This window comes from Phaseolus vulgaris, chromosome 5, assembly GCF_051622355.1.
Source record: "Phaseolus vulgaris cultivar YP4 chromosome 5, ASM5162235v1, whole genome shotgun sequence".
NCBI classification, from domain to species: domain Eukaryota; kingdom Viridiplantae; phylum Streptophyta; class Magnoliopsida; order Fabales; family Fabaceae; genus Phaseolus; species Phaseolus vulgaris.
Window position 1 is genome coordinate 38,000,311 of NC_143502.1, and position 22,799 is coordinate 38,023,109.

General features: G+C 34.5%; 1 protein-coding gene and 1 pseudogene across 1 annotated transcript; both read right to left on the reverse strand.

Annotated features, from left to right (window-relative positions):
• Window positions 1–4,773: 4,773 nt before the first annotated feature.
• On the reverse strand, window positions 4,774–7,658 carry LOC137834401 (uncharacterized; annotated as a pseudogene).
• An 11,715-nt stretch (window positions 7,659–19,373) lies between these two features.
• LOC137834524 (dehydration-responsive element-binding protein 1B) lies at window positions 19,374–20,240 on the reverse strand. The gene has a single exon (XM_068642551.2). The coding sequence runs from the start codon at window positions 20,211–20,213 to the stop codon at window positions 19,473–19,475; it is 741 nt and encodes a 246-aa protein (XP_068498652.2). The 5' UTR covers window positions 20,214–20,240; the 3' UTR covers window positions 19,374–19,472.
• Window positions 20,241–22,799: the final 2,559 nt, after the last annotated feature.

A 22,799-nucleotide genomic window follows, 5' to 3' on the forward strand; every position in this document is an offset into this window, starting at 1 on the left:
GAGAAGAATTTTTTTTTTGGAGTCTTACCCGTTTACCTGTAAGCCCAAAATTGCGAAGAAGGCTTCAGTAAAATTTGACTGACTAAAAAAAATTGAGTCCTTACCCATAAGTTTATTTGTAATTTTCTTATTAACCATTTTTTTGAAATCAAATCAAATTTGTTATATAAATTAAAGTTAGTTCAATTATATGTTAATATTAATTTTTTTCAAAACAACTTATATTAATTTATGAAACTTTTGTTCAACTTTGAGAAAATAAAGTTCTGTTCGCGAATATCAAATAAAATTCTAGGTGAAGAAATCTTGTTTATTATGAATTAAATAAGATATTAAAGAATAATATGTAAAAAAATAAATTTGAGTAATGACATGAGTGTTTTTGGGATAATTTTTTTATATAAACTTTGGATCTTAAATAAAGATGAATGTTAAAAAAATTTAGGATTAAGCTTTAACAATACATAATAAAATAATAATAAAAATATTATTTACAAACAAATTATTACATGACTAATAAAATTAGCAACTAATTATTGTTATAATAAATATTATTTGAAATACTTGTGTGTGAATAGAGACACAAAAATCCTTCTACTATATATCTAAATAAATCTTGATAAGTAGGTGGATGATTTTATCTTCCTTCTTTTGGAAGATGAATTAATGCAATCCTGCCAATTACCACTAGTTTGAAATAAGAAGACTTGAGTGAGGAACTACATTGAGAGGTAAAACTCAACCTTAAATAGAAAAGTCTTGAAAATAAATGTCTTAGGCTTTGTATTATAAGTCGTATTAGTGTTGAATTTATTTTGGAACTTTGTATTTGAGCCAAGACTAGTACAGGTAATTAAACCTAATCTTAGGAGAGAGGACACTCATTCTCACTCAGGAAACTCTAACTTGAGTGTCAAGGTAGGGTTATGAGTTACTTGTGCATTAAATTAAGGTATTTACCCTAGTTTGTGGTGCAAGTTTATCTTTCATGCTCATTATGCCTATGGTTAGGGTATTTTGAAGCTTGCGCTACAAGCTTCCTAACCCTATAATTAAGGCACACATATACATGGAATAATATAATGTTGAATTGTTGCAAAAATTGGTATTCAACTTCTTAGCTCCCTCTAGGTTACCTCTTCTTCTTAAAGCTAGCCTAGAATCCTATCACTACAAGAAAATCATGAAATAGAAACCAATTTTTAGAGACCAAAATAATTAGTTGCAATAGTAACTAAATTAGAGACCATTTTAGAAACTAAAAAAAAATTGGTTTCTATATTAGTTTCTATTATTGTTAAATAGTTTCTAAATTGGTATCTAATTAGCAACCAAGGTTTTAGAGACCAAATTTAGATACTAAATAATTGGTAGTTAAAAGTTTGGTTGTTAATTAGATACCAATTTAGAAACTATTTAACAATAATATAAACTATTTTTTTTTTAGTTTCTAAAATGGTCTCTAATTTAGTTACTGTTGCAACTAATTATTTTAGTCTCTAAAAATTGGTTTCTATTTCATGTTTTTGTTGTAGTGTATCAAGAGTTGATCTAACTATGTTGAACCTTAATGTGTTGGACAAACCTCTTTGTAAATTATGAACCATACTCCACACTAAATCACTCCCTTCCATCTATATTTTGTTCACACTTCCACGAATTCCATTCTAGCACTTCTCCTCACAGTAGCAAGCATTCGAGCCAAGGAGAATTGCATCATGAATGAGCTTGAATTAAGTGGTTGAGCAACAAATTAAGGTCTAGTAATTTATTGCAAAATAAATGTAGAACGTGTAATTAATGTTGGAGTGCTTCTTCCTGCACCTCCATCCCTTCTTCAGCCACCCCCATAGTAAATTTGATTTTACTATTATGCCCCTCAGTAAAATAATATTAAAAAATTAAAACTAAACCTAATTTTACCCCAACCCACTTTGTTTTATCTCTTTGCTTCGTTTCACAACAACAGCAGAAGGCGCGATGGCACCCACCCCTCTCATTCACCTCCTTTTCTTCAAACGACCAGCAACCTCCATTCTCGCCCAGCAGCCCCATCCTCGTCACCATTCACTTCCATTGTAACTCCAAATCATTGTTGAAGCATTGAGCCTCTTCATCCAACACAGAAAAGGTTAGTTCCGGATTTTTTTGTAAAGGAATTGTTTTAAAGCATGCATTATTTTGTTCCGCATCACAGAGATTTTTAAATCCGGTAGTGTGTAGTTAAGTTCTGTATTCAATAATTCGGTAGTCTTTTTCAATAGTTCCAAATCCGGTAGTCTTTTTTAATAGTTATGGATTACATAGGTTTCAGATTAAATAATCCGGTAGTCTTTTTGAATAGTTCCGGATTACATAGGTTTTCAGATTAAATAATCCGGTAGTCTTTTTGAATAGTTCCGGATTACATAGGTTTTCGGATTAAATAATCCGGTAGTGATTAATTAGTTATATAATCCGGTATGTGTTTTTTAATTGTTGATTTCGGATTAGATAATCCGGTAGTATTAATTTTAGGATTTCAGATTAGCTAATCCGGAAGTGACTTTTTTTTGGAGTTTCACTTATGCAATCTTGTTTAGTTTATTTTGTTTCCAGTTGAAGAACTTTTTTTTAGATTATGTGCCCTGGTTCACCTATGACAGATATGGCTAAAACAAGAGGTGGTGGATCTCAAGGTCATGATCGAACAAGACCAACGACATTCGTCCGTAGAAGAGATCAAGGTGTTGTCGAGGAAAGAATTGGTGATGTTAATATTGATAATGACAATCAACAAGAATTACATGATGATAGGCAAATGGACCAGGGAGAAGGGTTTCCTAGAGGACCTTCTGATATGTCTTTGCTGGTAAATTTTGCTGACCATGTTGCTGTTAAGCTTTGGGATGGTGAGGTAAGAACGAAAAAACCTTCAATTAAATTGTTTTTGTTAATTATTCTTTAAATTGATTTAATTATATTAAATATATACAAATTTTGTATTAGGATCGGAGAGAACTTAAATTGGTATCCCACGGTAGGAAATTACGTAAATTTGGGATGCCTCATGCTGAGATTGAAGTTCTTATACAAAATTCTAGATTATTTAGTCTGTGCAATATAAGCTATGAGGTGGGGGACAGGGGTTTGATTTCAACCTTTGTTGAAAGGTGGCATGCTGAGACAAACTCCTTCCACCTTCCCATAGGTGAGATGACCATCACACTTGATGATGTGTCTTCTCTTTTGCACCTCCCCATTTTGGGTCAATTCCCTACGTATGTGCCCTTAGAGTACAACGGAGCTGCAACTATTTTAACTGAGTTATTAGGGGTGGAGGAGGCTCGTGGGAAGGCTGAGATGAGGCAGTGTCGAGGCGTCCACGTATGATTGAGTTGGCTTCGAGATATATATGCGGAATGTTGCGCTCAAGAGGCTTGGGAGTGTGCTGCTAGAGCTTACTTATTGCATGTGGTTGGATGCACTATTTTTGTAGATAAAAGTGTCACATCTGTATCTGTTTCGTACTTGTTGTTATTCAACAATCTTCGTATGTGCGGTGGATACGCATGGGGAGCAGCAACACTTACACATCTATATGAGCGGTTGAAGGATGCCTCCTACTTTAACACAAAGCAGTTGGGCAGTTATGTGACACTTGTTCAGGTATGAAACCATACAAATAATTAGCAATCACATGTTACATTCCATACTTTTTTGTATTAAATATTTTATAATTAATATAATGGAATTACGCAGGCATGGATTTATGAGCACTTCTCGGGCATGGGAAGAAGGGATATTAATCCCTCATATGACGAGGTACATCCGCGGGCAGCACGATACATTGTTGCCCATCAGATTTGTGCGGTTGGTGATGTGCGGGTGTAGTTGGATGGGCTCACACACGATGACGTCATCTGGACTCCATATGAGGACCACAGATTGAGCAGGCCATTTGAGACCATTTATTTATTCTTGGGTCACCTACGATTGGGCAGCTTATCACAGAGACATATGCCCGAGCGTGTGTTGCGCCAATTTGGCTATGAGAAGAGCATTCCACCATCACCGATGTCGACTGAGAGTCCTGGTGCACATGTCATTGATCAAAGGTGGTTGCAATTTGATCACCACTTGGTGACAGGTTTGACGGCTGCTTCTAGTCCATCTGCATGTGTTCCTGAGTACATGTCTTGGTTCAGGACGGTGTCACATCCATACATTCGCAGAGGTGAGCTTGGAGATCGACCCAGTGTTGTACCACGTCGTCGCCTTCGTAGTCCAAATGCTGAGCAGGCAGGTCTCTCGTCTCAAGATGAGCGTGCACATTCGGTAAGTTTTTTTTTTATTGTTATGTGATTAAACAATATATTTGAGAAGTTTAATTTATTTTGAAGTTGGTGCAGGGTATATTTAGGCGCATTGTTAGTATTCTCCAACGCATGATAGATTGTCGTCAGGTCACTGAAGGCACTAACGCATATGAGAGTACAGAGGCAGCACTGCATTTAGCCTAAAGCGTGACAGATGACGGGGCGGTGTACACTATACGATCACGTAATGTTCGTGGACGTCGTTGATATTTTGTTTTATTACATGATTGTAATAATAATAACTTTGTATGTGTACAATATGGTTTAATTAATTTATGTTGTAGTGTTTGCTATTTTATTTTTATTTGACATAAACACGAATTCATTATGAATCGGAAATGAAGTAATAAATTATGAATCAGAAGTTAAGTAATAAATTATGAATAAGAACCCCACATTATAAATTATGTCTACATCAATCGTCTCCAAGGTTCACATATGTCGGACTAATACTAATTAATTGGGTAAAAGATTACATCCTACCAACGTAATATGATGACCATAACCTTGCCTCTGGGTAACAATGTGTACACCATAAAATGTCAACGGTAGGTATGGGACAATCATCAACCATTTTTACCTGCACAAAGTGTGAATCATATACATGACCAATACATAGTAATCGGTGTAGACCAACATCGGTAGGGGGTAAAGTACGTAATGGGAAAATAGTAATATTTTGTTTCAAAGACAAACAAACTAAGATAATATTGTATCTGCTTGCTATTAAGTATCCCATATCCGGTATTGTCATCCATTTGTCAACACTAGCCTGCAAAATAGAATAATGAAATTAGATAGCATACAAGTTCAATTAATCAATGCACATGACTCTTATGAATATACACTTACCACTGACAACTCATCCACTAGTAGGGATCTCTTGATATGTTCTATCCGTTGATGACCACCTAATAATGTTGCGTATTCTTCACGCCACTGAGATATTTCTTTGAATAAATCCATTATGATAAGTGGCCATGACTCTTCACCCATCTCCAACAAGGAGGCAATAGCACGAAACCCACAATGTCCATCTGCTTTAACATCTATTACATCCAAAATATAAGGGTGACATTTCGGATGAAATTGATTAAGCATGGGAATTGCATTGGTGTTGGTCGTCACCTTAACCTTTCCCTTATGAGTCTTCAAAGATGATGAGCTATCATTTACAATATGGATGCGATCTACATGCTCAAAATATGAAGGGATGCGTTTTGTAGACCTCTGAAATTTGTTTGTTTGACTCTTTTGGGATCCTTTTGTCTTGACTACATTAAGTGGTGCACATAATGTTGTCATGTCTGGGTAGGCAATTTCACGCAACTTGTTTTTAATTGTCACTTTGCCACACATGTCAACCTGTTTGAACCGGGATAGAATGACATCCCATTCTTGTTGAATTGACAACTCAGATGATGAATCACATTCAGATAAATCTGAAAAGCTTAGTCTCGTCCACATAACATGAACTTCATTAAGAGGAATGACACCCATAACATATCTGGCTAATTGACAAGCACATGGTAATCCGTGAGTCCGTCTAAGTACACATCCACAACATTCACTATCCAACCCCACATCATTGACCCGATCAAACTCTTCAGCAATGAGAATCAAAGCATGTTTAGATACATAGCCAACCAACATCTTGTACAACTGCACATTGAATGTGTGTCCTATCACATGTAGACTCATTTCAAAGGATGCCTTGATTTCGTTATGTTGAAGTAAAATAACATGCTTGATAGCATCCCAACATGAGCACAAGTCTCCCATGCTATTTTGTAATATTCGTTTCAAAGACCAATGAGCTGATTCAACCTTGTATAAGTATAAAACATAAAACAATTAGACGTTATACATGTTCTAAACAAAGTAAAGGCATTGATACACCTGTTTGATGTTGTATTTCCCAAATTCATTAATGAATATGTCAAACACTTTACAAATTTTTCTTTGTGCGGAATAATCCATGTGTTCTTCACATATTCACAAGTAATGGCCACGGTGAACAAATAGTTTCAAAACTTTTAACAAACTCATCAAATTGAGAAATATCTGTACAATCAATGATAGTCCTCCATGAATCCATCGCAACTTCCCAAGCCTCGACAGAATCAACCAACATTTTACACTTTGCTTTAACATTCTTATTGATATGAAACCAACAAAGAAGGTTTCTTGCTTTAGGAAACACAATATTGATGGCATTCATCAAAGCAAGATCTCTATCACAAACAATGACTTCAGGCCCCACATGCGATGTCAAAAGTGACCCTCTAAATTTTTGTAGTGCCCATATGAAGTTATTTTCCTTCTCGCTAGATAAGAATGCAAAACCAGCAGAAAAGGACAAACCTGTACAAGTCACACCAACAATCTCAAGCAAAGGCAGTCGATACTTGTTTGTTTTGTAAGTCGTATCCATCCAGAATACAATGTTAAATGCATTCAAAAATTTCACAGCATCAGGATGAGTCCAAAAAATATCACTAACAATATTGGAAGACTCATGACATGTACTCCAGTGAAGATAGTTGTCACGGTCTAACAACATCATTAATTGTTGTAATTCAGTTCGTGGTCCTCTAACTGATCTCTTGTATGAGTATTTTGCATTGCATACTTGCTTTATTGTTGTCATATTATCCTCATTATTCTCCTTCAAAGTACGTAGTATGCTACTCGGTTTAACCATGCTTTTAGTCATAACAACAAGCATGGAATGTTCATTCGCTTTTAATCTGCCCGCATATGGATGACCAACTAATGTATCATACAAATCATGATTATGAGTACCACATATTACCTTAAGTACCCAACCTTGACCCTTTCCAATAGGTTTACCTCGCAATTTAAAGGGACATTGACATTTTCGAGTACCAATTACAGTAACCTCCAAACCATCCTTATACTTTCTGTAACTACCCCCCCTTTCACAACCTAACAAGACATATGTTTTTCTCCCTTGCTTCCCATTTGCTATGTCAGACCTAATAATGACAATAACAAAACCAAGTATATAAGCAACCCTACGGACCCATTCAAGTAAGTCTTCTCGCGAAGGAAAAACCTACACAAAGTTATTCCAACAATATTACAAAAACACTTCTTCAAATTATAAAGCAATAAACATAAATAGAATGGAATTTTACTCACCTCATCTGTTGTAAAATGAGTACCATAATCCTCTTCAACTAATTCATGTTGATGCACAAAATTCATTAATTCTTCCATATATATCATTTCTACTTCATCCGATCTTTTTGTAATCAATCCAACCTCCATGTCCATACTTACACCTTCATTCATAAAACATAAATTTCTATTTTATTCTAATTTTCATAAATTCACACAAGTATGCAAAATAAAAACAACATTCAATTACCCTTCCGGATAGTGTAATCCATAAGTAAAATAGTACCTTCCAGATTAGATAATCCGTAATGCATTTCACAACTTCAAAGTGACTTCCGGATTGTTTAATCCATAAGTCAAATTAAAACAGCAAATTGCATTCCGGATTACATAATCCATAAGTCATATTTAAAGTTCTAAAATGACTTCCAAATTACGTAATCCATAGTTCATTTTAATGTATCAGATTACACAATCCGGAAAAGTGAGTATGTTTGTTCCGGATCCGGTTTACCCCCGGTTTAACTAATCCGGAACACTTTAATGTTGTCTTACGGATTGTAAAAACATTCTGGATTATAGGGGTGAATAACATGAAGTTCATTGCACGGATTATACAATCCGGTGATCTAGCGGATTAACCCAATCCGGAGAAATAAGTGTTTAAAGCACGAAGACTTACCTACGAACGGAGAATACGAGCAGTGAAGACCACCCAGCACAGCAACAACACCACCACCACGGTTACCACCACAAGCACCACTATCACCACCGGCAAGCACCAAGCACCAAACACCTTCGTTTTCACTATGCGTAGAAAGGTAAAACAAATTTTCTATTTTTATCTTTTTTTACTGAAGGACAAATTTGGAATTTTAAAAGTATATGGGGGTGGCTGAAGAAGGGATGGAGGTGCAGGAAGAAGCACTCTTAATGTTGTCAATGAAGGTTACACAGATAAAGGACATGTATCTTTATATTTCCAACATTTTAAAATTGTTTGACTCAAATATGTTTATGACGTTGTAAATAGAGAATGCACATTTCTTTCTATTATTTCTACTATTCACAACCTTTTTTTAAATCATCTGGTAACTTTTGGATGATTTAGAGCTTTTGAGACTTTTTTTTCTTTATTATTCAATGTCCATCTTTTAGCATGATAGAAAGTCTATAGACTCTTTATATAGTTTGGCTAAAACTTCTAACACAAACCAAAACAGATTAAGTTTTTTATATAAAATAGTACAACTTTTAGTACAAAACAAAAATATTTTAAACACTCCATTATTTCATCGATAATAAGAATTAAATATAAAAATGCGAACCACTTCAGGGGTGGTTCAACCCTTATACATAAAACTGTACCCAGAGACTGGCACGTAACACCTACCTAACACCCCTTAACGCTAACCATACAAAAAGATCCTAACATCACATCAAACGATCAATCTCATACATTCCAAAGGTTCCAAGCACCAACTCGAAAAAGGAAACGAAGCAGAATGTAATTTTGCGGAAATCCAAGATCAAACCTTAGTTTACATCAAAGTGTACACTTCAGATGCATCAGTCACCTCCTGTTGAAACACTCGATATAGATAGTGTAAAACTTTACATACAAAATAATTATGTTTTTTTTATATTTAAATTACTATATAACATTTAATACTATCAAAAGCATTTTAACTCTTTGTATTAAAATGGTTTACAACTTTTACAAATTAAGAGTACTCTTTATATAAAATTATGTACAACCAACCTTTAGTACTGCAACAATATTACATTTAAGCTTTTCATATAAATCGATGTACAACTTTTAGAATAATTGGAGATTTAGTATAATCAAAAGTATTTAAACTCTTCATATGGATCAATATACAATTTTTAACATAAATTAAGAACAGTTAAGCTTTTGATATAAATTATTGGTCAATTTTAGTGCAACTTTAGAACAATTAAATCATTATATCTTAGAACGATTAAATTACTGTCCAACTTAGAGTAGTTAAACTCTTGATATAAATTGTTGTACACCAAAGAGGGATTAAATTCTTAATATAGATCACTATACCACTTTTAACACATTTTAGAGATTAAATTCTTAATATAGATCACTATACCACTTTTAACACATTTTAGAGTAGTTAAACTTTTGATAGAAATAGTTGTACAACTTCAAATTATGAAACTATTACTATAAATTGTTGCACTACTTTACTTTAGTATAATTTAAAGCGATCAAACTCTCAATATAATTTGTTGTTCAATTTAGAGTGATTACACTCTTAATATAATTGTTTTACAACTTTTAATATAGTTTAGAGCTACTACACTTTTATAAAGGTTAAATATTTAATGTTTGGTGTGTTTGATATGTTGTTAGACATAAGTTGACCTCGACAAAGTGGTATATCAACCTTACACTTTTTTAACATTAATAAAGAAAATTACACTAGAGGTTTGATCACAAGGGTGTAACTCTGTTTATCTGAACGTAGAAGGAGCACTAGTATATAAAATTACATTAGAGGTTCATGTTGAAAAAGACTTTGATGTCTCCAAATCTCTATAGATTGCTTGAAGGCTGGATGTAGCTTGTGTGTGTGTTCTAAGTAGTTTGAATTGTAAATCCACTCTTAGTTAGGATTCAAAGTTGGTTTAAATCAAATCCTTTTGGAAATGAGTGTTTTACAAAGAAATGAAAAAACAACCAGTTGTTTTATCGTTTCAATCGGTTGTTTGACACTTAGTGTTTTTGAAACAGGTTTGACAAAACTTAAATGGGTTAACTTTGTTGTCAAGCCAATTCAATCGGTTATTTCGACAATTCAACCGATTGTTTTTTGAAAACTCTTAACATAATATATTAAGTTTGGTAAATCTGTTTTAATTGATTCAAAACTGTTTTGGCTCCTTCATTAAATGATTTTAACTACCTTTTGGAGTTTAAATAGGTTGTTTAATGCTCCAGGTAGTAATGATATGAGATTAATCTTTTGAAAACAGTTTTCTCCAAGATTTACATCAAACTTTGATTGAACTTGCCAAGAGTGGAATAAGACTATTGTGTAATCTTTCCTTATTCTCTCTTGATCTGTATTTCTGTAAAGAGTTGTGATTCATAGAGTCAAAGGTTGTTTTGATTTGTGGTGTGTTGTATTACCAAAGGAAGTGTGTGTTCTTGGGGGTTCAAGATCACTTCTTTGGTGTGTGTGGTTGATTACATAGTGGAATACCTAATGGTTTTTGCGGACTGGATGTAGCTCTTGGTGTAAGAGTGAACCAATATAAATTTGTTTGTGTGATTCTCTCTTTCCCTAATCTCAACTATATATGTTTTAAATTGTTTTTATAAACTACTAATAAAAACAACCGGTTGATTTTCTGGAAATCAACTAAAACAGTTTTGTAACTTGTGGCTTTGATTCTTCATTGGCTTTCTTCATACCTTCAAAGTTTGCGAAAAACGTTTAAAAACAATTCACCCCCCTCTTGTTTTAGGCCTACAATTCCAATAGTTCAACCACAAGGGTGTATACGTTCACATGGGTGTGGAGGCATGAACATATGGAAAACTACACTAGATGTTCAACCATAGGGTTGTGACTGATTCCACATGGGGAGGAAAGAGTGTTCATGTAGAAAATTGCACCAGAAGTTCAACCACATGGGTGTGGAAGGAATGCTCATATAGAAAATTACATCAAAGTTTCAACCACTAGGGCGTGGTTACGTCCACATTAGTGTAAAAGATGCGCTCATAAAAAATTGTACCAAAGGTTCAAGCATAAGGGTATGATTGCATCTCATAAGTGTGAGAGACATATGTTGATTTTGGCTTAATCCCAAGTCCCACATCGGTGGGTTCATTGTTTGGGTAGGAGGTTTGAGGGTTATAAATTTAACTCTCCTCCTTCACTGTTATATATCCCAATTTGTAATATCTTCTCTCATAATAATAAAAGTGGGTTGTTTCAGCTGTGCTCGGAGATTAGGCTAAATTGGCCGAACTCCGTTAACAATTTTCTGGTGTGTTTTTTCCTCTTTATCTCTTTTATTATTCCGCTCTGTTTATTCAATATTATTTGTCGGGTAGCTCTGTTAGGGTTCTGTTTTAGTGAGAAAATTACCCGTTTTTCCAGCAAGTGATATCAAGAGCCGAAGGTTCACCATTGGGTTGTTTGAAATTATTTGTAATATTGAATATTATATTTTGAGTTTGTAATGGCAAATCAAGAAGAATAAGCGAATGATGTATCTAGAGTGTTGGGCTCCTCGTCATCATGTTCAAGGTTCCCGGTGTCCACTTTGAAATTGGCGGTGAAAATATTTGATGGCACTGGACATTTTGGCATGTGGCAAGGAGAGGTCTTGGACTCTCTTTTTCAGCAAGGTTTTGATATTGCTATTGAAGGAGATAAACCAGAAGAGGTAAAGGAGAAAGACTGGAGCATCATCAACCGATTGGCATGCGAAATTATTCGATCCTGCCTGTCCAGAGAGCAGAAGTATGCTGTAAAAAACGAGACTTCTGCACACAAACTGTGGAAGGCATTGGAGGACAAGTTTCTGAAGAAGAGTGGTCAGAACAAGCTCCTGATGAAGAAAAGGTTGTTCCGATTTGACTACCAACAAGGTACTACTATGAATGCACACATCACTATTTTTAATCAATTAGTAGCAGACTTGTTGAATTTAGATGTGAAGTTTGAGGATGAGGATTTGGCTTTGATGTTGTTATCATCTCTTCCTGATGAATTTGAACATTTGGAGACTACGCTCCTTCACGGGAAGGAGAATGTGTCGTTAGATGCTGTTTGTTCTGCTTTATATAGTCATGAATTGAGAAAGCAGGATAAGATGAAAACTAAATCAACGACATCAGAAGAAGCATTGGTGGCAAGAGGTCGTCAGCAAAGCCAGACAAAGGGGAGAAGAGGGAGGTCTAAGTCTAAAGGTCGAGCCGTTGCCAAAGATGAGTGTGCTTTCTGTCATGAGAAAGGACACTAGAAGAAAGATTGTCCAAAACTACAGAAGAAAGGGAAGGCTCCGCAAGATGCAAATGTTGCAGAATGCAAAAATGATGTGGAATCAGATATTTCTTTAATTGTCTCGCTTTTAGCATCATCTTATCCAGATGAGTGGATATTGGATTCAGGTTGTACCTATTCGGGAATGGTTCTTTGAATTTCAAGAACTTGATGGCGAGGTTATTTACATGGGTAATGATAATCCATGTAAGACAACTGGGATAGGTTCAATCAAGCTGCGGAATCATGATGGATCCACCAGAATTTTGCGGGATGTACGGTACGTGCCAAAGTTGAAGAAGAAACTCATCTCATTGGGGGCTTTAGAATCTAAAGGCTTAGTTGTGACGATGCGAGATGGAATTCTTAAAGCAACTTCAAGAGCACTGGTGATGTTGAAAGGCGTGAGGAAGAACAATCTATATTACTATCAAGGTAGTAGAGTGGTGGGGACAGTAGCGGTAGCAACTTCTAGCACTAAGAAGGATGTCGAGGCAACGAAGTTGTGCATATGAGGTTAGGACATGCTGGAGAGAAATACTTGCAAATTCTTACCAAGCAGGGATTGTTGAAAGGTACGAAGGCTTACAAACTTGAATTGTGTGAGCATTGTGTTCTGGGAAAACAACGAAGAGTGAAGTTTGGCACTGCAATTCACAATAACAAGGGTATTCTGGATTATGTGCATTCAGATGTGTGGGGACCTGCCAAGACTCCGTCAATCGGAGGTAGGCATTATTTTGTCACTTTTGTGGATGATTTTTCCAGGAGAGTTTCGGTGTTTACTATGAAGAACAAAAATGATGTGCTTGAAATTTTCCTTAAGTGGAAAGCTCAAGTTGAAAACCAGACAGGAAGGAAGATTAAGGTTCTCCGAACAGACAATGGAGGAGAATACAAGAGTGATCTGTTCCTGAAGGGATGCCAAGATTGTGGCATAGTTCGGCACTTCACTGTTAGAAAAATACCACAGCAGAATGGGGTGTCGGAGCGTATGAACAAGACACTTGTGGAGAAAGTTCGTTGTATGTTGTCTAATGCTGAGTTAGGCAGAGAGTTTTGGGCTGAGGCTATGACATACGCTCAACATCTCGTCAATCGTTTGCCATCATCTGCTATAGATTGCAAAACCCTGTTAGAGGTATGGTCTGGAAAACCTGCAACTGATTATGATTCTTTGCATGTTTTTGGTTCTATTGCATATTATCATGTGATTGAATCAAAGTTGGATCCACGGGCAAAGAAGGCTCTTTTCATGGGCTTTAGTCCTGGAGTGAAGGGATACCGTTTGTGGTGTCTAGAGGCAAAAAAGATGATTATTAGCAGGGATGTTACCTTTGATGAATCTTCCATGTTAAAGAAGGTAAGTCCAGAAGGAACTGATAGTACTCCACAACAGGTGGAGTGTGCCCGGAAGCAGGTGGAGTTAGAGCCGACAGTGGTGATCCCAACACGAAATACCACAAGTGACTCTCCTATGGCAGAAGAAGAGTCAGATGAGGAAGAGGTTCCTACCCAAGAATCTCAACAGCAATCAGCGCCAATTACAGTTAGAAGACAGAGACGAGATATTCAGAAGCCTGCTTGTTTCATGGATATGGTTGCCTATGCACTTCCAGTTGTTGATGACATTCCATCCACTTACCCAGAAGCCATTATGAGTTTAGAGAGTGGGAATTGGGTAAGTGCGATGGAACAGGAGATGCAGTCTTTGAAGAAGAACAAGACATGGAAGCTGGCACAATTACCAAAAGGTAAGAAGGCAATTGGGTGCAAATGGGTATTTGCAAAGAAAGAAGGATTTCCTAATAAAGAAGATGTTCGCTGATGACTTTTTACGGCAAGTGCACCGCGTTTGTCAGAAGTAATAATTGTCCCTAAGGACGGATATCGATCCCACAAGGAACAATGAATTATCGAGTACAATAATCGCTAAATATAAAAATAGAACAATTAAAAGAGTTTTGAATTAATTGTGTTGGCACTGATCAATAAGAAAACAGACAAAGAATTAGTTGTTTCAATTGGAAAAATAAGGATTAGTTTCATCTCTCTCACTCTCAAGTATTTTGATTAGCATGTCAATATTAAGTTCTTTGATTGAAATTGATGCTCGTATAAAAATCATTTATATCGATTCCTCGCATATAAAATCTTTAAGAATGTCCCCTAACTATCGATACCTCGCATAATTATAAGAACAACTTAGAAGGAAGCTCAGACGTTTAATAGCAATTAACATTTCAAGTCTATTTCTAACACTCAAATATGTTAAGTATTGTTGTTTAGGTCCGAACTCTAAAAATACCTCCCGGTCAGATTTAAGATTCTCAATTTGTCACGGAAAATTAAAAGTAAAACAACAATACCAATAATCAATCAAGAACTGAATATTAATATATAAGATATCACCTCAATACATAAGAGTTTGAGCATATTACTCCCAATCCCAAAGGGTAGAATTAGCCACGCATACTTCTAGCACCTTTCATTCTCCCAATTGGGTTACAATTCACTCTATGGTGTTTTCTTCTCAATCTGGCACCCTAAGGTTGAGCCTTTAGCCCTCTATTTATCCTAGTTTTCTAGGGTTAGGTTGTTTATTGTGTCGCGCTAATGGGCTAAATGATAAAACATAAAAAAGGCCCAATCTTTCTTTGCATCTTTTTCCATTCTGTGACCTTCTATCTTTATCTTTTTAGCTCAAATCATTCATCTTTAATCTAAATCTCCAATCTTCCTTAAAAATCTGCAATTAACACCAAATTTGGGAATAAAATACTCTTATTCAAATAAAGATCATAAAAAATGTAAAAAGGTATAAATTCATAAATTAGGGATTATTTTATATGTAAATTAGCAATAAATTCTCATAAGTGCCTATATTTTAATATGAAATATTACTGAAATTAGACACTTATCATTCGCTACAAGGAAAGGTTGGTTGCTAAAGGCTTTGCTCAGAGGGAGGGAATTGATTATAATGAGGTATTTACTCCAGTTGTTAAACATTCCTCCATTCAAATTTTGTTGGCCTTGGTAGTACAGTTGAATTTGGAACTAGCTCAACTTGATGTAAAGACCGCGTTCCTACATGGTGATTTGAAGGAGGAAATCTATATGACTCAACCAAAAGGATACAAGGTTGCTGGTAAAGAAGATTGGGTTTGTAAACTTAGCAAATTGTTGTATGGACTGAAACAATCTCCGAGACAGTGGTACAAACGATTTGATAAGTTCATGAAGGATCAGAAGTACAAGAGAAGCAAATATGATCACTGTATGTATTTGCACAGACTTGAAGATGGTTCCTACATTTACTTACTCTTATATGTTGATGATATGCTGATTGCAACAAAGAGCCAAGTTGAGATTGATATGTTAAAGGCTCAGTTGAGTAAAGAGTTCGAGATGAAGGATTTGGGGGAAGCCAAGAAGATTCTCGGCATGGAGATAAACAGGGACAGAGAGAGGGGAAAACTTTGGCAGTCACAGAAGCAGTATTTGCAGAAGGTACTACAACGTTTTGGTATACACGAAGATACAAAACCCGTAAGTACCCCACTTGCTCCTCATTTGAAATTGAGTAGTCGTTTATCTCCGACGACTGATGAAGAACGAGAATACATGGCGAAAGTCCCATATGCAAATGCAGTTGGAAGCTTGATGTATGCAATGGTGTGTACGAGACCAGATATTTCACAGGCTGTGAGTGTTGTTAGCAGGTACATGCATGACCCGGGCAAGGGTCATTGGCAAGCTGTGAGATGGATTCTATGGTACCTCCAAAGTACCTTAGATGTTGGATTGGTATTTGGGCAAGATGAATCACTTGGTCAATGCATAGTTGGATATTGTGATTCTGATTATGCAGGTGATTTGGATAAGCGACGGTCTACAACTGACTATTTGTTCACTTTAGCAAAAGCGCCAGTTAGTTGGAAGTCTACCTTGCAGTCTACGGTAGCTTTGTCTACGACAGAGGCAAAGTATATGGCAATTACATAGGCTGTGAAGGAAGCAATTTGACTTCATGGATTGCTTAAAGACTTGGGGGTTGGTCAGAAACAACTTGAGTTATATTCTGACAGTCAGAGTGCTATTCATTTAGCAAAGAATCAAGTCTTTCATGCACGGACGACGAAACACATTGATGTTCGTTATCACTTTGTGCGTGAGATTCTCGAAGAAGAGGAGATTGTTCTCCAGAAGATTCACACTACGGAGAATCCTGCAGATATGCTCATCAAGGTGGTTACAAGAACTAAGTTTGAACACTGTTTAGACTTGGTTAATATCTTGCACATTTGAAGTTGGCGCCCGGAGGCGCAAATTTGAAGCACTGCAAAGTTTGTTTTTGTTATGTTTTGAGAAGATTTGTTTTAGGTGGGACTTGAAATTAAGTCAATGTGGAGATTTGTTGATTTTGGCTTAATCCCAAGTCCCACATCGGTGGGTTCATTGTTTGGGAAGGAGGTTTGAGGGTTATAAATTTAACTCTCCTCCTTCACTGTTATATATCCCAAATTGTAATATCTTCTCCCATAATAATAAAAGTGCGCGGTTTCAGCTGTGCTCGGAGATTAAGTTAAATTGGCCGAACTTCGTTAACAATTTTCTGGTGTGTTTTTTTCTCTTTATCTATTTTATTATTCCGCTCTGTTTATTCAATATTATTTGTCGGGTAGCTCTGTTAGGATTCTGTTTTAATAGGAAAATTATCCGTTTTTTGCAACAACATATTCATATAAAAAAAAGAGTGTTCTGGTTCAAAGGCTTTTCTGAGTTATAGAGTGATTAAAGAGTTGAGTTTTTCCCTTGAACCAACCCATAATTATTTTTTCGATCTCTTTTTCCCTTAATGAGATTTCTTTTTAAAGAGGATCTACAACTTGCATTAATTCTAGAAAAAAATAGCACTAAAACAAAATAATTATCTTCTAAAGAGTTAGTTATGGATTTTTTTTCTAAAGAGTTAGTTATGGATCTTTTACTAAAATTATGTTTGAGAGGGTTGTTATTCCATAAATACAATCGAGATAAAATGAATATTTTCCCGTGATCCCTCCTTCTAGATGAGATTTTAGAGCGATTAATATTTTTTACTTAGTGACTTCTTAATCGCTTGAATCCCTTCCTGTAACATTACCTTTGATTATTATTCAACATAACAGTCATTCAAAATTCACATCATGTACGGATTTTTTCGTACACCCACATGATCACGACCCTTCCCAAATTCTGGATAGGCCCAAGATGACATAAACTGTAGTAGAGATTTAACTACAAAATGGTGACTACGTTCATATGCGCGTGTGAGAGGTGCACTAATGTAATGAATTACATCATAGAACTATGTTCATCCATATTGTGTGGAAAAATACTGATATAAATGATTTTATTGATAATGAAAGTTGACTATTTGTGTGACTAAGAGATATTTTACCAAGATCTCATAGGAGATGTGAAATGTTTTTACCAGTAAAACAAAACATCTTTAGACAAACTGATGAAAATGTCAAACCCTACTATTGAACCATGGATTTCAGCTGGTAAAAAAAAAAAAAAAACACGCATAGATTTCAAAGAGAAACTTAGAACCATATCTGAGTACCGAACTTTTTTCACTTGAATTAAAAACGTTTTCATATAAGTTTTTTAACATCCATGTGTCTATATATATATATATATATATATATATATATATATATATATATATATATATATATATAATTTTATTTTTTATCAGAAAAAATAAATAAAATAAAATGAGACACTTCAGGGTGTCCTAACCCTTATACAAAATACTCAAAACAAGTTTCCTAACACCCTATCAACCCAGGATACACTATAAATCAACCAAAATAAACCAGTATGAGAAATAGAAATCCAACAAGTATAGTTATGTCGACCCACCATGAGTTCACACTCTCAAAATAAGGGCATAAGGGCATGTACCACATACCTAAACAGGATCTTTGCCAACAGACAAATGTGTCAAATCAAGTGACAAAACTCGACACACCTAACCTACAAGGGGAATATAAATGTCAACATAAATTAATTAAAGATTAAATTTTTATTGAACGTATTAGTATGATTATACGATAAAATAATAAGAAAATTAATAATAATAAATTTGCTCTAGTTTGGGATATTACATCTTACATCGCCACCAAGCTTTCCATATGAGGGAAGATGCTTCTGGTCCACTCGTGTCACAATTATAGAATCCACCGGCCACTCCTTGGAGGACCACCTACGACAATGTCTTTTTGTTTTCTGGGTAAGTAATAACCACAAACGCCCCCTCCTTCAATTCGTGTGTTTATGATTTTCAGTTTTTCTAACTGCTTAAATCTTTTAATTTGTAAAAACTAATTATAGATTCAATGAATTCTGGCGCATATACGATACGACATGTCGATGAAGATATATCAAGATATTTTTTATAATGGTTAGTTCAAAATAATTATCTTAATATAAAGTTTATAGTTTGGATTATTAAAAAAAATAAATTTCGCTTTATATTATTAGGATATTTAACTTTTTATTTAATCACTTTTAGTTTGGCAAACTTTGATCATACTATCAGCCTTGTGATCCATAATTTGCATTAAATTATTATTATTATTTGTGTTGTCATCTTTGTCAATGGCACTGCTTGCTATTATGGTAGTGAAGAATTTGTCAATGGCACTGCTTGCTATTATGGTGGTGAAGAATTTGACATTTTTGAAAAATCCTTCAAGTGAAGCTCTCTACATGTATCTGTCATTATTTCCACTTTCTCTGATCGTAATGCAATATAACTAGTTAAATTCTTGTAAGCCAGAAAATCCTCAACTTAAAAATTGTAATTTAACCTACGGTCTTAAGTCTCTGAATAACCAGACAGAAATGTTACATGCTACGTAGAATCTGCACTCTAATGTTGTTAATAAGTCCAGAGAGTGAGATCTGTTTCACAATCAACCTCGTCCCAATCAAATCTCCTCATAGAAGGTGGAGTAATGAGAAGACCTTCTGCCATACTATCTAACAAACCTGGCATGTTATAAATGGCCTCTTCGTCAAAAAACATTGATTTGTTGAACCCGTCATCATTGTTCAAAGTGTTGGCAAAATCAGCAACAGCCTCCAGTGAACAAGGGTTAGTTTCAATTTTAACCCTTGAATCATTTGTAGAGGATGAAGAAGGTGGAAAAACCTCGGAAAGTTTTGCTGCAGCCAGTCTGATGTCTGCAGCTGAAGATGACTTTGCAACTGGAAGAAGAGAAACGGAATGAGAATCAGGGAAGTTCAACACCGCAGAGGTGCCCTTAAGTGCTAGGACAGCCACGTCGTGTGCCCTAGCTGCCATTTCTGGCGTGGAGTATGTCCCAAGCCATATCCTTGATTTCTTGTTGGGTTCACGAACTTCGCACACCCATCTGTCACCGTTTCTCTGACGAACTCCTCTATACACTGGATGTCGTGTCTCGCGAAACTTTTTTCTCCCAGCTTTCCTCTTGTGAGAACTCAACGCTGGTTTTGTTGCTTCTGCTTGAAATGGTGAATTGTCCGATGGAGAATTGGGGTTGCAGAGTTGGCTTTGAGAAGAAGTGGGTGATGGTGATGAAGAGAGAGAGTAGTAATAAGAACATTCGGTCTCCACTCTGTTCATGGTTACATCCATGATGATGATGATGAAGAATAATAGAGTTGACGTAGATGAGTAGGTTGAAGAATGCGTTATGTATATAAATACACTAAGAAGAGTAGTAGAATTTCATTTCTCTTTAACCAATATATACAGAACTGGAAAGAGAAAGATATGCTAACTAGGTTTGGAAAAAGCACGAGGAAAACGCGCTACACATTTATGGAACCAAATTCATTCACTTGCAAGTGCATGAAGTTAACAGAAGAAGACATAATTATTTACGAACCTTGAATTCTAAGTCTAAACTTTGTTTTATGTTGGAAAGGAATATGGATGTTAATTGACATTATAAGATGATGGAAATGATACTTTGACGATCTATATGATAGAAAGTACACTTATATGATAGAAAGTTAAGGTAATAATATATGATAGAAAGTTAAGGTAATAATATATTCACAATTCTATTTTTATTTTTTTTATACAATTACATTACAACTTTTAATATTATTATTTTAATATTTATTTAGAATATTTAATTATAAATTTATCTTTTATTATATATATTTATATTTAAATTAACCACATTAAAAATTATGTACAGTATATCATTTCTCGAAAGTTAATTTTCACATCCGACAAGAATATGGGACGGTACAAAGCGGAGCATGACACACGTTACAACTTTTTCTTCTTTTCTCGTTTAGAAAATAATATTTGCTTGAGACATGATCCGATAAAAAAAAATATCCTATAATAAAATTAATTATAGTTTATTAGAAGTTTGTAGTAAATAAAAGCTGTTGATTTTCTAAAGCGTGGTAATTTTGTAATGACTTATCTGTAATGTACTGCCTAATGTAATAGGAATTTTTTTCATAATACAAGGATATCAAAACTAATAAGTAATTTTTGAAGAGTATAAAACTCAGGATATCAGAAAATGGAATTAAAGAGAATATCACTAAAAATATTTTATAAAGAATAAATAAAGAAACTTGGATTATGTGTTTTGGAGTAGTCTGGTGACTAGGCAAAGGGAAAAGTGTTGGAGAATATTACAAAATGGACTTTAAGCCTAACTCAACCCCATAAAACCGGCTCAATGGGATGAGGTTTGCACCCACTTATATACTATGATAGGCCCAACACAAACACTCGCTAGGATAGGCTCGAAAATGACTCTGATACCATGTTACAAAGTGGACTTTAAGCCTAACTCAACCCCATAAAACCGGCTCATAGGGTTGAGGTTTGCACCCACTTATATATTATGAAATGTCCTTATCTCTAGTCGATGTGGGATCTCCAACAAAAAGTTTAAAAACTAAAAAAAAAGAAGAAAAAAACAGAAGCCGTTCTGCAGGATCGTAAACCGTGGAAAGCTCGTCGGAAAATAGGAAGATGCTCCTCCAACAACTTGAAACACTATGTTTTGATAAATTAAATATTATTTTAAAAACTAAAAATATTATTAATATCTAAAATAATTCTTATTAATAAAATTTATAAACTAGTTTTTAGTCTATGTAATAGTAATGTCAATTCTCCAAGCACAGACCAATTAAAAAAAACTAAGAAGAAATGTAAAAACAAAGAAAAGTAGAAGCATAAAGTGAAAAAAAAATGTAAAGGAAGATAACAATAAAAAGAAGGGATACATTTTTGAATTGATATTATATTACATATCAATTTAATAATAAAAATGTATTAATAATAAAAATTATTTTATATATCAATAACTTTTAATTTTAAAATAATATTTAATTTAATTAATATAATAAGTAATTTTTTTATCTTTAAATTTTTTTATTCTTTTTGTATTATTGAATTACCTATCACTCTAATTTAATGTTATTCTTTAGTGGAAATATAAAACTAAATGTGATTACTGTTATGTCGATATATACATAGAATATTTTGTTATAATATTATTTATTTTGTTATACATAATGAAGGTAGAAAACAGAAAAAAAAGCATACGAAATAGTTAGAGTTGTGTCGAAAAGCATCACGGAAATCTGACTCATCAAGCTCGTGGTGTGAATGGTTCTGACTACAAGGGAAAACAAGTGGAGCGTGAAAATACGAAAATTTCCACGTTAAATTGGTGTTGGAAACATTCCTTTAACCTTTTTTTATACAAAATACTATGATCATGTCAACGCGTGTGATCTTTCGTCAATTTTAGGAATGTGGCATCCAAATTTTGTTGTTGACTAATTGAACCGATTTCAACGCCGAATTTTGTATCAAAATTATGAGTTTGACTTGCTATTTTATCCCAGGTGTCAACTCAATAACATAATTAAGTTAATTTTATATAATAATATAAATGAGTATATTAATTGTTATGAAGAAATATACATAAAATATAAATGATATAATTATAGTTTTTATACGAAAGTAGTGTATTTTTTTCATGAATTATAATTTTGAGTAAATTATTTTTTAAAAAACAGTAAGTCTTACATATATGGATGACTTGTAAAAGTATTATTATATGTATATGACTTTAGGTTGAAAAATCCAACTTTACCAATTTTATCAAATAGAAGCTGACTATTTTGATTGAATTTAAAATTAATTTTAAAAGAAGTATACGTAACATATATAATT